We start from the raw sequence: 15,040 nt of genomic DNA, 5'->3' as shown, positions 1-15,040 counted from the left end.
TTACACAAGCAGACTGCCACATTTTACACAGAGCAGTTGATGGGTTAGAACCGTCGTTGACTTTTCAGTTAGCAGCTGAGTGGTTAACTGCTGCATCACCAGGGTTCCTTGCTCTGTCTCTTAGATCTCTTTAATTTGTAGATTCCTTCCCTTCTTAGCCTCTTTACAGTTTATTTGTTAAATGAAGTAGATTGTTTATCTTCTAGGATTTCCCATATTATGGATTTTGGTGATTGGTGTCCCTTTACTGTGTCCTTCTAGCCCAAAGGTTATCACCTTTCTGGTTTCAGGGCCTTTTACACTCAAAGTGAGTTATGGCTGTTAGTATTTACCATGTTAGAAATTAAAACAAATTTAAAAAACATATTTACTTATTGTTGCTTTAAATAAATTAATGCTAATTTCAGTGTATATTAATATAAATATATCTTAATGAAACATTATTCAAAACCAAGAAATTACAAGAGTAGCATTGTTTTATATTTGTTCAGATCTCTTTAGTCTCTGATCTGATAGAAGACAGTCAAATTCGTGCATCTGCTTTTGCATTCAGTCTCTTAGGTATCACGCATCATGGACCCTCCAGAAAAGGCCCCCATGTACTGATCTGAGAATGAGAGTGAAAAAGGCAAATTACATCTAAGTATTATTATAAAAATCGTTTTGAAGAAAAAAATAGTTGTGAATTTTCAAACATCATGGCTTCAGAACTGCTTTACGCTGTTAAAAATTATACTTTAAAAAATTTTAAAGGACGCTAAAGAGCCTTTGTTTATATGGGTTATTATCAAGATTACTGTATTAATAAAACCAAGAAATTTTTTTAACATTTATCTATCAACTCATTTAAAAATAACATTGGCTATTAATGTTAATACAAATAACATTTTTATGAAAAATAGAACCATATTTTCCAAAACGAAGAGTACTAGTGAGAAGAGCAGCAGTATTGTTTTATCTGACTTAATTGAAGAGAGCTGGATTCTCCGATCTGCCAGCCTCAGGCTCTGTCCTCAAGCTAGTGAGGCCTCAGCCCTCTGCTGTCCAAGCTGTTGGGGGATGCGTCTAGTTAGAAAGGTAGCAGCATCACAGAACTTACCTGGTACAGCTCTGTCTTCTCTCTTCTCTGCTTTCTTGTTGATCCCCTGAAGGTTCTACACTTGCATAGTTTAGTGGTCAGCCAGGGATTTGAGTAGATTTTATACTCAGATTTTGGGTTTCGCCCCTTCTGTGGTTCTTTTGGAATCCCTGGGTGGTGCAGACAGTTAATGTGCTCAGTGCTAACTGAAAGGTTGGTGGTTCGAGTCTACACAGAGGTGCCTCAGAAGAAAGGCCTGGTGACCTCCTTTCGAAAAGTCAGCCACTGAAAACCTTATGGAGCACAGTTCTACTCTGACACGACCAACTTGATAGCACCTGGTTTGGTTTTGCCTTTTAGTGATTGTTTTTCTTCCAGGGTTTCCACCTTACATCCAACTTTGAACTCTTTTGTTAACTCAGGAGGTGAAGGAGCACCAGCTCTGGGGGCTGGAGAACACTTGTAGGTAAGAAAACTGAATACTTAACAGTTCCTACCTTTGCAGTGGCAGTTTCTCCAGAGTAAATTCTTTGGATTCTGACTGTTTTTGGACACTGCATTTGAACACAGTTTTTATAATTTGTCCAGATTTTATAATTGCTATTTATACAAATAACGTTTTATAATTTTATATATGTGTGTATAGTGGTGGTGTTCACACAACCGCAATAGTGTACTTGTATTTCTGGAAGTTCTAACCCATCCCTTTTGATACTTTTAGCCTGTGTTACTGTATCACTTTGTACTGATACAGATAAAATTTGTATCTGTAGTTGACCAGGGGTTGGTTAAGTACTGGTAATAAGAAGAGTAGCTAACTAACTTACCTTTCTGGTCATTTATTCTCGACTCTTTCCTCCAATCATTCCTACCCATTCCTTGGGTTTCTGCCCTTAACCCTTTGCCTCTCTTGACACACTCCTCCTGGTTTAGCTCATCCATTTCCTTGGCTCTAGATACCACTTACAGACTGACAGATCCAGATCTGTGTCTGCATCCCAGATCTTTCTTGTGAGCTTTGGGCCTTCGTCCAGCTGCCTACTAGAACTTTGACTTAGCTCTCCGTATAAGTACTTCAGACTCAATATATCCAAGCCTGAGTTTATCTTTCTTCCTTCAAACTTATCCTTTCTCCTCTTGTGTACCCTGAATTTATGATGTCATCATTTTCCACCCATTTGTCCAGACCAGAAATCTTTTTCTCTAACCTTTCAAAGTTAGTCTGTCACCAAGATCTAGCTATCCTTCCCTGGTATCTCTCAGATTATTTGCTTCCCTCTGTCCCACTGCCACTGCGGTAGATGCAGAGATGACTGCAGGTCTTCTTTTTATCTTGCCTATTCTTCATACTCTAGCACTCTTTCTAAAGTGCTGTAAGCCAGAATCATCTTGTACATTCTTTCCTTCGTTCTGCTTTCAGGTTGTACTGAACTACTCGCGGTTTCCCTGACTCCACCATGTTCTCTTGCCTCCTGGTTTTTCCATGTACTCCTACTCCTCCCTCGCTCCTTCCCCAGCTTACATAGTAAAACCTGCAAAAGCCAGAACCTATGTAAGGCAGAATCCTGTCGGAGGAGGAAAACTCAATTTTTTTCCACTAAAACGAGCCTAGAAAAATGGTAAGACTACACCCTCTCAAAGGTAGAAAACTTGGAAGATCTGGAAAAACAAGGCAGTCCTATCTAGTTGTGGCTCTCACAGGTTTTCAGTGAACTTGGATTTCTCAGATGTAGGTTAGGTGGTCTCTCCTTTATGTCCCTGAGGACATTGTGAGCTTTTCTGTTGACAGCTATACTGGTCTCTGCATCCTTCAGGGCAGAGACAGTTCCCACTCACGTTACCTGTCTTCTGTGCTGAAGAAATGCTAGTGCATGCCTGCCTGCCTTCCTTGTAGCAACAGATAAGTTACTAAGCACCAGACTGAGCAGTAGACACATAGGAATTGCTCAGTATGTGTTTGTCGAACGAGTGAATTGTACTACCACTAAACGTCAGTTTCTCCTTCTGTAAAATAGAATAACTTTACCTGTCTCTCTCGTGTGGTTATTTGGAGGAGAAACCTTTGCAAACTGTAGGAAACAACATGAATGTGAAATTTAGTAGTGTTGTTAGGAGTATGAATCTGTGAAATGACTTTCTAAAAACTATAAATTATTTCTAAAACCCTGCCTTCAGAATAGTATCTTTCTAATCAGTGACTCAGAACTGTAGTGGTTGTATAGATCTGCTGGGGTTATATTGTGGTTCAGTGGAAGCATCTTTATGTCTACTGATTTATTTCACCATCTTACATTTCTGTCATTTTAAAAACAGCTGTATTGAATATAATTCATATACCATATAGTTCACCCATTTAAAGTGTACAGGTCAGTGGTTTTTAGTATATTCTCCGAATTATGCAGCCATTACCACAATCTAATTTTAGAACATTGTTTATCACCCTCTTGTCTCCAAAACATCCATCCCCTTTCCTTCAGTCCCATTTTAGGCAACCATAATCTGTCTTCTGTCTCTCTTGATTTGCCTCTTCTGGACATTTTATATAAATGGAATAATACATGGCCTTCGTGACTTGGCTTCTTTCACTTAGAACAGTATTTTCAGCGGTCATCTATATGTCAGTGCTTCATTTCTTTTTATTGCCACATAATATCCTGTTGTATGGATGATACCACATTTTATTTATCTGTGTACATTTGGATTGGTTTCATTTTTGGTTACTATGAATAATGCTGTTATGAACATTCACATGTAAGTTTTTGTGTGAATGTATGTTTTCATTCCTGCTGGATATGTACCTAGGAGTGGAATTGCGGGTCGAAATCGACTCGACAGCAGTGGGTATGGTAACTCTATTTAACTTTCCAAGGAACTGCCAAACTTTTCCAGAGTGCTGCCCCATTTTACGTCCCCACTAGCAATGTAGGAGGGTTCCAGTTTCTCCGTATTCTCACCAACCCATTTATCGTCTCTCTGACAATAGCCATCCTAGCAGGTGTCAAGTACTATCTCACTGTAGTTTGATTTGCAGTTCCCTAATGACTAAAGATGTTGAGAATCTTTGGAGAAATATCTATTCAAATTTTTTGTCCATTTTGTAATTGGATTATTTATCTTTTTATTATTGAATTGTGAGAGTTCTTTATATATCTGGATACTGGACCCTGATCAGATACATGATTTGCAATCATTTTCTCCCATTCTGTGATACCAGCACTTTCCTGATGGTCTCCTTTGCTGTCCTGGATTCTCCCTTGACCTGTGTGTGGGGGTGGGGACAGAAGTTGTGCTGTTGCCGCTGTCCAGTGTGGATTTCCACAGCCCAGAGCCAGGGAAGATGAGATCTGCCAGTGTCCACTTTCTGCTGAATCTGGGGCCCCCTGGGGCAGCGCTCCTGAAATGCAGATCAGTGCAGGGTGGGTGGGTGGGGATGGGTGCTACAGCCTTCACCAGCCACTCTGCCTGGATCCCCACTAGGTCGTGGGAGTTCAGTTGGAGTGGGGAAATGGGTGCTTCTGCCTGGCCGTCACCACCCATGCGATATAAGCTCTCTGCTGCAGAGCTGTGGAAAATAGGATCTCTGCATGTTCACTGCTGAATCCACCTGCAATAGCTCTTTTACTCCACTGAGTTGGGAGAGATGGGAACTACCACTCTGTTGACAAATGGTTCTGAAATGGCTCTTCTGTAATGGAGAGCTGTGGGAGAATAGTTGTACTTCTGAGCTCAGATGCAATGGCCTCTTACTGTTCTTACTGAGTTTCCATAGATTCTATTAAATAAATGCTACTCAATTTGTTGTAAGTGCTTTGCTCAACCTCCAGAGACTTTGAATGATTGTCCATGCTAATTTTTTTTTTTTACACTAGGTAAAAGGTTTTATTGCAAATTAAATTAACCATGAAATAATTTGCTTGTTTCAACAAATAAATTCACTATTTTTTTAAATTAACTTTTATTGAGCTTCAAGTGAACGTTTACAAATCAAGTCAAACTGTCACATATAAGTTTATATACGCCTTACTCCGTACTCCTACTTGCACTCCCCCTAATGAGTCAGCCCTTCCAGTCTCTCCTTTCGTGACAATTTTGCCAGCTTCCAACTCTCTCTATCCTCCCATCCCCCCTCCAGACAGGAGATGCCAACACAGTCTCAAGTGTCCACCTGATACAAGTAGCTCACTCTTCATCAGCATCTCTCTCCTACCCACTGTCCAGTCCCTTCCATGTCTGATGAGTTGTCTTCGGGAATGGTTCCTGTCCTGTGCCAACAGAAGGTTTGGGGACCATGACCTCTGGGATTGCTCTAGTCTCAGTCAGACCATTAAATATGGTCTTTTTGTGAGAATTTGGGGTCTGCATCCCACTGATCTCCTGCTCCCTCAGGGGTTCTCTGTTGTGCTCCCTGTCAGGGCAGTCATTGGTTGTGGCTGGGCACCAACTAGTTCTTCTGGTCTCGGGATGGTGTAAGTCTCTGGTTGATGTGGCCCTTTCTGTCTCTTGGGCTCATAGTTACCGTGTGACCTTGGTGTTCTTCATTCTCCTTTGCTCCAGGTGGGTTGAGACCAATTGATGCATCTTAGATGGCCGCTTGTTAGCATTTAAGACCCCAGACGCCACATTTCAAAGTGGGATGCAGAATGTTTTCATAATAGAATTATTTTGCCAATTGACTTAGAAGTCCCCTTAAACCATGGTCCCCAAATCCCTGCCCTTGCTCCACTGACCTTTGAAGCCTTCAGTTTATCCCGGAAACTTCTTTGCTTTTGGTCCAGTCCAGTTGAGCTGGCCTTCCATGTATTGAGTATTGTCCTTCCCTTCACCTAAAGTAGTTCTTATCTACTAACTAATCAGTAAAAAACCCTCTCCCCCCCTCCCTCCCCCCCCTCATAACCACAAAAGTATGTGTTCTTCTTAGTTTATACTATTTCTCAAGATCTTATAATAGTGGTCATATACAGTATTTGTCCTTTCGCCTCTTAATTTCGCTCAGCATTGTCCATGCTAATTTTGACCAGCTTAATAGATGTCTGTCTGAGAGCGGTTTCCCTAAGCTCCTCACAACATGCCAGCAGTCTTTTCTCATGTGATTTGTTTTTAAACCAGAATTGTTATTTCATACTAATTGTCATTCCTAGATTTACTTTAACACACTTTAAACTATAATGCACATTTTTTTTTAATGGCTTATTACATAACTGGACTAAACCAAAAGCTATTAAGTTTCCTGAATATAATCAAACGCTTAGAAGGCCAGAGTAGCAGGGACGGGTCTGTCACCCATGGTTTCAGGGGACATCTAGGTCAACTGGCATAACAAGATGTATTAAGAAAATGCTCTGCATCCCACTTTGGGCGTCTGGGGTCTTAAATGCTAGCAAGCGGCCATCTAAGATGCATTAATTGGTCTCAACCCAGCTGGAGTAGAGGAAAATGAACAGCAAAGACACAAGGTAAATAAAGAGACAGAAAGGACCACATAAACCAGAGACTCCATCAGCCTGAGGCCAGAAGAACTAGATGGTGCTTGGCTACAACTGATGACTGCCCTGACAGGGAAGACAGCAGAGAATCACTGATGGAGCAGGTGATCAGTGGGATGCAGACCTCAAATTCTCATAAAAACACCAAACTTAATGGTCTGACTGAGACTAGAAGGACCCTGGAGGTCATGGTCCCCAGACCCTCTGTTAGCCCCAGACTGGAACCATTCCCAAAGCCAACTCTTCAAACAGGGAATGGACTAGACTATAAGACAGTAAGTGATACTGGTGAGGAGTGAGCTTCTTGGATCAAGTAGACACATGAGACTAGGTGGGCAGCTCCTGTCTGGAGGCGAGATGAGAAGGCGGAGGGGGACAGGAGCTGGTTGAATAGACATAGGGAATCCAGGGTGGAGAGGAGGAGTGCGCTGTCTCATTAGGGAGAGCAACTAGGAGTACATAGCAAGGTGTGTATAAGTTTTTGTGTGGGAGACTGACTTGATTTGTAAACTTTCATTTAAAGGACAATAAATTAAAAAAAAGAAGTGATACCTAATTTTTTAAAAATGGCTTATTATGGTAGGAGTCTGTTCTTTACAATAAAAATTATTTTAGGAGTCTCGATACTTTGCTTTCCTTAATACTTTTAAACTAGATTTGCTAATGGTCGTTCTACTGGGCTGATTTTGGACAGTGGAGCCACTCATACCACGGCAATTCCAGTTCACGATGGCTATGTCCTTCAGCAAGGTAAATGTATTTAACCAGGGCACACTGAGATGATTTTAGATGTCATGAGGACAGAGATAATGAAATAAAACATTGAATTAGACTATCGAAGCACAGCAGTTGCCAAATAAGGTCTTTGAGTATTTTTAAATAATTTAGTTTATAACGTATATCTAAAACTGATTTATGCTGAGAAGTATGGCCTTACTCATGCTTTAAGGGATAGCTTAGTTGATTGTCCTTGAAAAAAACTACTCATCTATAAACACACAGGTAATTTATCCTGAGGAGTTTGGGCGTAATGCTCTCCTACCAGTTTAATCTGTCTCATAGGCATTGTGAAATCCCCTCTTGCTGGAGACTTTATTACTATGCAATGCAGAGAACTCTTCCAAGAAATGAATATAGAATTGATCCCTCCCTATATGATTGCATCAAAAGTAAGTAATGGTTCAATCTTTTTTGGAAATTTATCTCCAACTCCCCACCCCATGATTTTAACTTTATTAACCTAGCACATGCTGTTGTAACCTCAGGAAGCTGTCCGTGAAGGGTCTCCAGCAAACTGGAAAAGAAAAGAGAAGTTGCCACAGGTTACAAGGTCTTGGCACAATTACATGTGTAATGTAAGTAACCCTTACTCTCTTCAAGAGAATGTTAAAGGCTGTAAGTCCTTGAATAGAATCTGGGCACTTTATATTTTCAATAATGTTTTACAAATAAATTTTTAAAAATAGCTTACTTGGGATGCTTTTCATACTTGCTGAATACCTTTACAAACAACATGTTGGATCACTACGGTGGAACCTGGGAGGAATTTTGGTTTTGAGGTAGAAACAAGCATTGTGCTAGTCTGTAATAACATTTGAGTCACTTTGAGGACTAAGGTGTGCCTGATCCATGGTATTTGCATTTGCCTCATATGCATGCAAAAGCTGGGCAGTGAATAAAGAAGACGAAAGAATTGATGCATTTGAATTGTTGGTGAAGAATATTGAATATACCACAGACTGCCAGAAGAACGAACAAATCTGTCGTGGAAGAAGTACAGCCAGAATACTCCTTGGAAGCAAGGGTGGCGAGACCGAGTCTTACATACTTTGGACGTGTTCTCAGGAGGGCGAATGAAAAAGAGGGAGACCTTGAATTGACACAGTGGCTGCAACAGTGAGCTCAAACATAGCAATGATTGCAAAGATGGCGTAGGACCGGGCAATGTTTTGTTCTGTTGTTCATGGTGTCATTATGAGTTGGAACCTACTCGACAGCACCTAACAGCAATAATAACATTTACATTTTTTGGCTATGAGCTCTCTACCGAGACCTACTATTATGGCTCACGTGTGTTTTCTTTCCTGACATCAGTCAGCCGTATAAAAAGCATGTTCTGTGGGGTCTTAAACGCTAGTAAGCGGCCATCTAAGATGCATCAATTGGTCTCAACCCACCTGGAGCAAAGTAAAATGAAGAACACCGAAGACACAAGGTAATTATGAGCCCAAGAGACTACATCAGCCTGAGACCAGAAGAACTAGATGGTGCCAGGCTACAACTGATGACTGCCCTGACAGGGAACACAACAGAGAACCCCTGAGGGAGCAGGAGAGCAGTGGGATACAGACCTTAAATTCTCATAAAAAGGCCAGACTTAAGTCTGGTCTGACCGAGACTAGAAGGACCTCAGAGGCCATGGTCCCTAGACCTTCTGTTAGCCCAAGCCTGGAACCATTCCCAAAGCCAGCTCTTCAGACAGGGATTGGACTGGACAATGGGATAGAAAATGATACTAGTGGAGAATGAGGTTCTTGGATCAAGTAGACACATGAGACTATGTGGGCAGCTCCTGTCTGGAGGGGAGATGAGTGCAGAGGGGGTCAGAAGCTGGCAGAATGGACACAGAGAGTGGAGGGAAGGAGCGAGCTGTTGCCTTCGGAGTATATAGCAAGGTGTATATAAATTTTTGTATGAGAGATTGGCTTGATTTGTGAACTTTCACTTAAAGCACAATAAAAATTAAAAAAAAAAATACATATTCCTAGCAAGAAGAGAGTCTCTCTATTGAAATCCATCTGTGAACATATGATTTACTACTGGGAAGAGGTTAGTAAAACAACCTCTCACACCAGGTATATGTTCTAACAGTAAAAGGATATGAAAGCCATAACTTACTATGGCAGGGATATATCTTATTTGACGTTTTTTTTGCACCTAAAGAGAAAAATTTTCGTAGGCATTATTTGTACAAGGCAGAGTTGTGAGGATGATGACTAATTTTGCCCAGGTTTTAGATGAGATTTTTCGTGAGTTAAATGTGTATTTCAGCAAAATTAAAAGTAAATGAAAGTTATAGTATGATATGACATGAGTGTATATTCAGGTAATGAAATCCGGCTTCTAAGTCTAAGCTTCGGAAAAAATAGTGTTCTGAAACTGGTCTTATTATGCAGGACTGTGGTACGAGGGTTCCCAGTTATCTCTTGTTATTTTCCGTAGGTCTTATAATTTACGTGTTAAATAATTTAGCATCTAACATGAATATTCAGAATTGAGTTTGTATATACTAAAAAGCACTGAGTCCTTGCTGGGTAGATTTGTACCCTGGAAATGACTTACCCATCCAGAAACTTAGTCCAGTTTCATTCAGAAAAGTATTGTAAATATAGTTTTACAAAAGTATATATTGCAAAGAAAAATCTCAGTAACTTTTTTTTTTTTTAAATCTAGTGTGTTATCCAGGATTTTCAAGCTTCAGTACTTCAAGTATCAGATTCAACCTATGATGAACAGTATGTTTTCCTATTTTGTCTAAGAGGCTTTAATATTTAATAGCACATTAAAACCTTCAGAAAAACTATATACTTGATAAATGAGCTTTTTTTTTCATTTATGTTAAAAGATCTATTTGCAGTTTTAGAAGGGGACAGAAATTCACTAAAAGAAAACAAAATTGTATGTGCTTAACTGGCTTAAAGGTATAAAGCTATGCTGAGATATTGAGTAATGTTTTAAAATATTCACTCTGATTTCTTCCAAGTTGATGATTTCTTAGTAATTTATAATTTTGAAGATGAGTCTTTTTGTCTTTATTTCATATTTAATGTGTTTTCAGAGTAGCTGCACAGATGCCAACAGTTCATTATGAATTCCCCAATGGCTACAACTGTGATTTTGGTGCAGAAAGGCTCAAGATTCCTGAAGGACTATTTGATCCTTCTAATGTAAAGGTATGAAAGCTTAGTTCTTAATTAGCCTGGCTTTTCCTGTATATGTAAAGATCTTATGTAATTATAAACCCAAGTGAGACTGACCACATATTTTTGGATATGCTTTATTGTGTGATGTTCTTACATGTCACTGCTTGTTTTATTTTGTTGTAGGGGTTATCAGGAAATACAATGCTGGGAGTCAGTCATGTTGTCACCACAAGTGTTGGAATGTGTGATATTGATATCAGACCAGTAAGTGCCAGTCTCTGTTATGTTGACAGCTTTGGCCATTGGGTTTGAGGCCCATTTTATAATAGAATATGTAAGAAGATAAAGTACTAAAAAAAAAAAAATAAAGTACTAGACGGCCATAAAATACTAGATGCAATAAAAATGAGTTCCTGAAACATCTTTCAGCATGGATGAACTTGGAGGACATTATGCTGGGTGAAATAAGTCAATCACAAAGGGACAAACGTATGATACCAGTTTTATGAAATGACAAGAATATATGTACAGAGACCAGTGTTCTTTGGTGATTACCAGGGGTGGGGAGGGAAGGAAGAGTTGGATCATTCTCTAGAGAGTAGTCACTTTTTGTTAATGGTGATGGGAAAGGTAGTCCTGAATGTAGGTGAAGTGTGTACAGCTTGACTAACTGATGCCACTAAGTAGTTACACAAGAACAACAACGTAGTGGTAAATACTATGTTATATATAATCTTGTAACCACCACTACCACCCCCTAAAAATTTTGTATACACACGTGCGTGCGCTTGCACGTGTGTGTGTGTAGGGGTTACAGATACTCATATTTCATAGACATAACTAACCACCTCACAGAATTAGTTTTCTTGGTTTGAAGACTTAGGGTCATAGTCTTATGGGACAGCTTGGTTGACTGGCATAATATAGTTCACAAAGTTTATGTTCTACATCCTGGTTTGGTAAGTAGTATCTGTCTGGTGCCTTAAAAACTAGCAAGCAGTCATCTAAGGTACAACTATTGGTCCTTCTTCATCTGGAGCTAAAGATAAAGAAGGAAACTCAAGGATCAGAGAAGGAACCTATCTACAGGACTGACGATCTCCATGAACCACAGCCTCCTCTACCTTAGAGACCAGAACTAGATGGTGCCCGGCTACGACTACTGAATGTTATGATCAGGGTCAGAATAAATGGATTCTGATAGAAAGGCAGAAAAATGTGGAACAGAACTTCAAATTATCAAAAAAAATCCAGACTTGCTGGACCCATTGAGACTGGAGTAATTCCTGAGACTATTGCCCTTAGATGTTCTTCAAACCTTGAATGGAAACTATCCCCTGAAGTCACCTAAGTAAGTAGCAGGTTAGCTCAAAAAGTAAAGAATGTCACCCTTGATTACTGCACTCTTTTAAAAAAAAATCATATGAGACCAAACAGTCAACAGTTACTGTAAAGAGTGGATGTGGGAATGTTGGGGGCAGTGAGATTGAGTTAATGGAACTGGAACAACTGGAAAGGAAATAATGAGAAAGTTGACACAGTGTGAAGAGTATAACTAATGTCACTGAACAGTGTGTGTAGAAATTGTTGAATGGGAACCTGTCTTGCTGTGTATACTTCCACCAAAAACACAATAAAAATTTTTTAACAAGTCCCAGACAAGGAAAAAGGCAGAACTCTAAACTTGTGCTGTTCAGTGTGGTAGCCACCAGTCACGTGTGGCTATTTAAATAACAAAATTTAAAAATTGATTTCTTCAGTTCCACTAGCCATGTTATAAATGTGGCTAGTGGCTACTGTAGTGGATAGCGCATACAGAACATTTTCGTCGTCACAGAAAATTCTACTGGACAGTGCTGCTCAAGAGGCTTCCTAAAATGTGACAAACCAAAGTACATATTGGTGATTCTTGTATGGAGAATCATTTTTTTTTTTTTTCACTTCTACATGGAGTTTGTGATCTTACCTTCCTATTTCTTGTGCTTTGTCAAGTTTTAAATAAACTCCATATATTACTCATTATTAGATTATTTAAACTTTGGATTCAGCTTGTAGCCCACATACTGCCTTGTTTTTTCTTTAATTTGAATTAATTTGTTTGCTTACAGGATGGTGCTAATAGCTAAGGGTGTGGAAAAAATCATGTATTGAAAAAAAGGCTACCAACAGCATTCTTTATTTCAGCCAGTTCCTAGTAGGCATGTACTGCTTCTGGGAGAATAATGGTATTTTTTAGGGTAAACCCAAAGCCACTTTTAGTTGTAGGTAATTGAACTGAAGTATATTTACTGTAAGGGAGTGATAACTTTTCTGTTATTAGTGAGATTTCTCCTTTTAACTAATGTTGGTTGCAAAGGAGACGCTTTTACATTCCATTTTTTCTCTTTTAAAAGTTAGATGATTCAGACATGTGGAGTAAGTTTTTAAAATAATATGAACTTAGCTACCAAAAAAGCAGACTGACGTTTAACATTTCTGATGCGTACATACAAACTAAAAACCCATATTCACCCCTCTTGCCCCCGGCATCCCCTCCCACCCACCTACCATCTTCCGCTCCCCCCCCATATCCTTACAAATAGGAATTGATTTTTTATTTGGGGAGGCCACAGCATATATGTTTTGAAAAGCTCCCCGTGTGGTTCTGATGCAGAAGAGCAAGGTAGTCGTCATTTTGGCCAGAATACTTTCAGAGTAGATGTTATGTCATTATCCATCATAATGATAAAATAATTTCACTGTCTAATTTAAAATATAACTTCCAAATGAACACTTGAAGATGAAGTCATTATAAAATGTACTTCTAACTAAATATTGGCAGCCATCTGCCAACGAATTGATTAGATTTTAGGATAATGAAGTTAGTGGTTCTTAAACCTTAGTGCACATTAGAATCATATGGACAGCTTTAAACAGACAAACTTTCTCAGACCCCACCCACTCCAGAGATTTTTATGTAATTAGACCCAGACATTAGCGTTTTAAAAGCTCCCCAAAAACCAAAACGAAATCCGTTGCTGTCGAGTTGATTCTGACTCACAGTGATCCTACAAGACAGAGTAGAACTGCCCCATAGGGTTTCCAAGGACCAGCTGGTGGATTTGAACTGCCGACCACCTGGTTAGCAGCCGAGCTCTTCACCACTGTGCTGCCAGAGCCCCAGAAGGTCCCCAGATGAGTGTTAATATGCAGTCAGGATTGAGAACAACTCCATCCATATAGAAGTAAAACTTTTCCAAAAGAAGGGGGAAAATTGTTGCGAAGGATCTTGGTTTATTTTTAGTTGTATTTAAAACTGTTGGAAACATTTGGATCTAATTTGTCTTGCTTTTTATCCTAGGGTCTCTATGGCAGTGTGATAGTGGCAGGAGGAAACACGCTAATACAGAGTTTTACTGACAGGTTGAATAGAGAACTCTCTCAAAAAACTCCCCCAGTAAGTTCTGTTTGTTATTCAGTAGTCTTCAGTCATATGTTATCCTTACTGATGGTGTAATTTTACAGATACGGGTTAATTTTTCAGTAGATTGTTACTTTCTGTGTGCTTGGTATAGTATTACTCAAATAAAATGAATAGATCAGGAGGTTATTTGTAAGGTGTTCTGCATTAAATACTAAGTTAAAACAAAACTTAGGGGCTACATAGGCCCTAACAGTATCTATAGAATTTGTGTATTTAATAGTCTCTTGGCTTCCCATATAGAGGAGTGTTTTATCTATGTCACATTTAGTAGCTAACTTTTATAACAATTAAAAGTAGTATTTTAAATATTGCTATAGGGACAAGATTGACATCTGCCTTATGTTTACCACATTTTGGAGCTATAATCTGATGTAGGACATAACCTGAATCACAACACTAATCTTAGATTTCCCTGGTAGGCTCTGAATAATGAATGCAGACACAGGCTGTCCAAGGTACTGGTCAGGACCAGTTAGATGCTGTCCTTGTCCCTTAGGGGGCAATTAAAAAACAATGAAATAACGGGTGAAAGAAAATTCTGTTGTAATAGGTATCTCACCTATAAAAACCCATATTCACCCCTCTTGCCCCTGGCACCCCCTCCATATTCCGAACCCCCCTCCATTTAGTTCACTGAAGAAGACTCAAGCCATGTGATTATATATAGAAATTGTAAAGTGTCAACAACATGCAAACTGCCCTCTTGACAAGAAGTGAGACAGGATAGTACCGAGTCATATTGTTTATCAAGAGTGTGAGTCTAAAACAAACATGTTAATTTGGAGGGAAAGCAGCATGAATAAAAACTTACCTGAGATCTGATGTCTAGACTGAGTTTTGATTTGGAAAGGTGGGGGATGGGGAAGGGGGAGAAGGTAGCTCCAGAGAGGAGGGATTAGGATAGCATCAAGGCCTAGAACTACAGGAAGGGAGCAGGTGGGGATGGTAATTATGTTTCTAAGGGTTGAGGTGAAATAATGTATAAAACACTTAGCACAGTATCTGACTTAGTATTATGGACATGCACTGTGTACATGTTTGCTATTATAGAATATAAACCGTGAGTGCCATACTTTTTAGTATGCAGTTTTAT

General features: G+C 39.4%; 1 protein-coding gene across 2 annotated transcripts in view; it reads left to right on the top strand.

Moving 5' to 3' along the window:
* Positions 1-15,040, top strand: part of ACTL6A (actin like 6A) — a 31,740-nt gene that overhangs the window by 14,469 nt on the left and 2,231 nt on the right. For both annotated transcript variants that reach the window (XM_049882003.1, XM_049882013.1), the window contains exons 6-12: positions 7,217-7,311; positions 7,624-7,730; positions 7,827-7,916; positions 10,015-10,076; positions 10,400-10,514; positions 10,668-10,748; positions 13,825-13,920. In XM_049882003.1, the coding sequence (XP_049737960.1) occupies positions 7,217-7,311; positions 7,624-7,730; positions 7,827-7,916; positions 10,015-10,076; positions 10,400-10,514; positions 10,668-10,748; positions 13,825-13,920 (646 nt within the window). The remainder of the gene's footprint in view (positions 1-7,216; positions 7,312-7,623; positions 7,731-7,826; positions 7,917-10,014; positions 10,077-10,399; positions 10,515-10,667; positions 10,749-13,824; positions 13,921-15,040) is intronic.

This window comes from Elephas maximus, chromosome 1 (genome assembly GCF_024166365.1).
Source record: "Elephas maximus indicus isolate mEleMax1 chromosome 1, mEleMax1 primary haplotype, whole genome shotgun sequence".
NCBI classification, from domain to species: domain Eukaryota; kingdom Metazoa; phylum Chordata; class Mammalia; order Proboscidea; family Elephantidae; genus Elephas; species Elephas maximus.
Note: the sequence above shows the minus strand (reverse complement) of the source record. Positions and strands in the feature narration are given on the sequence as shown.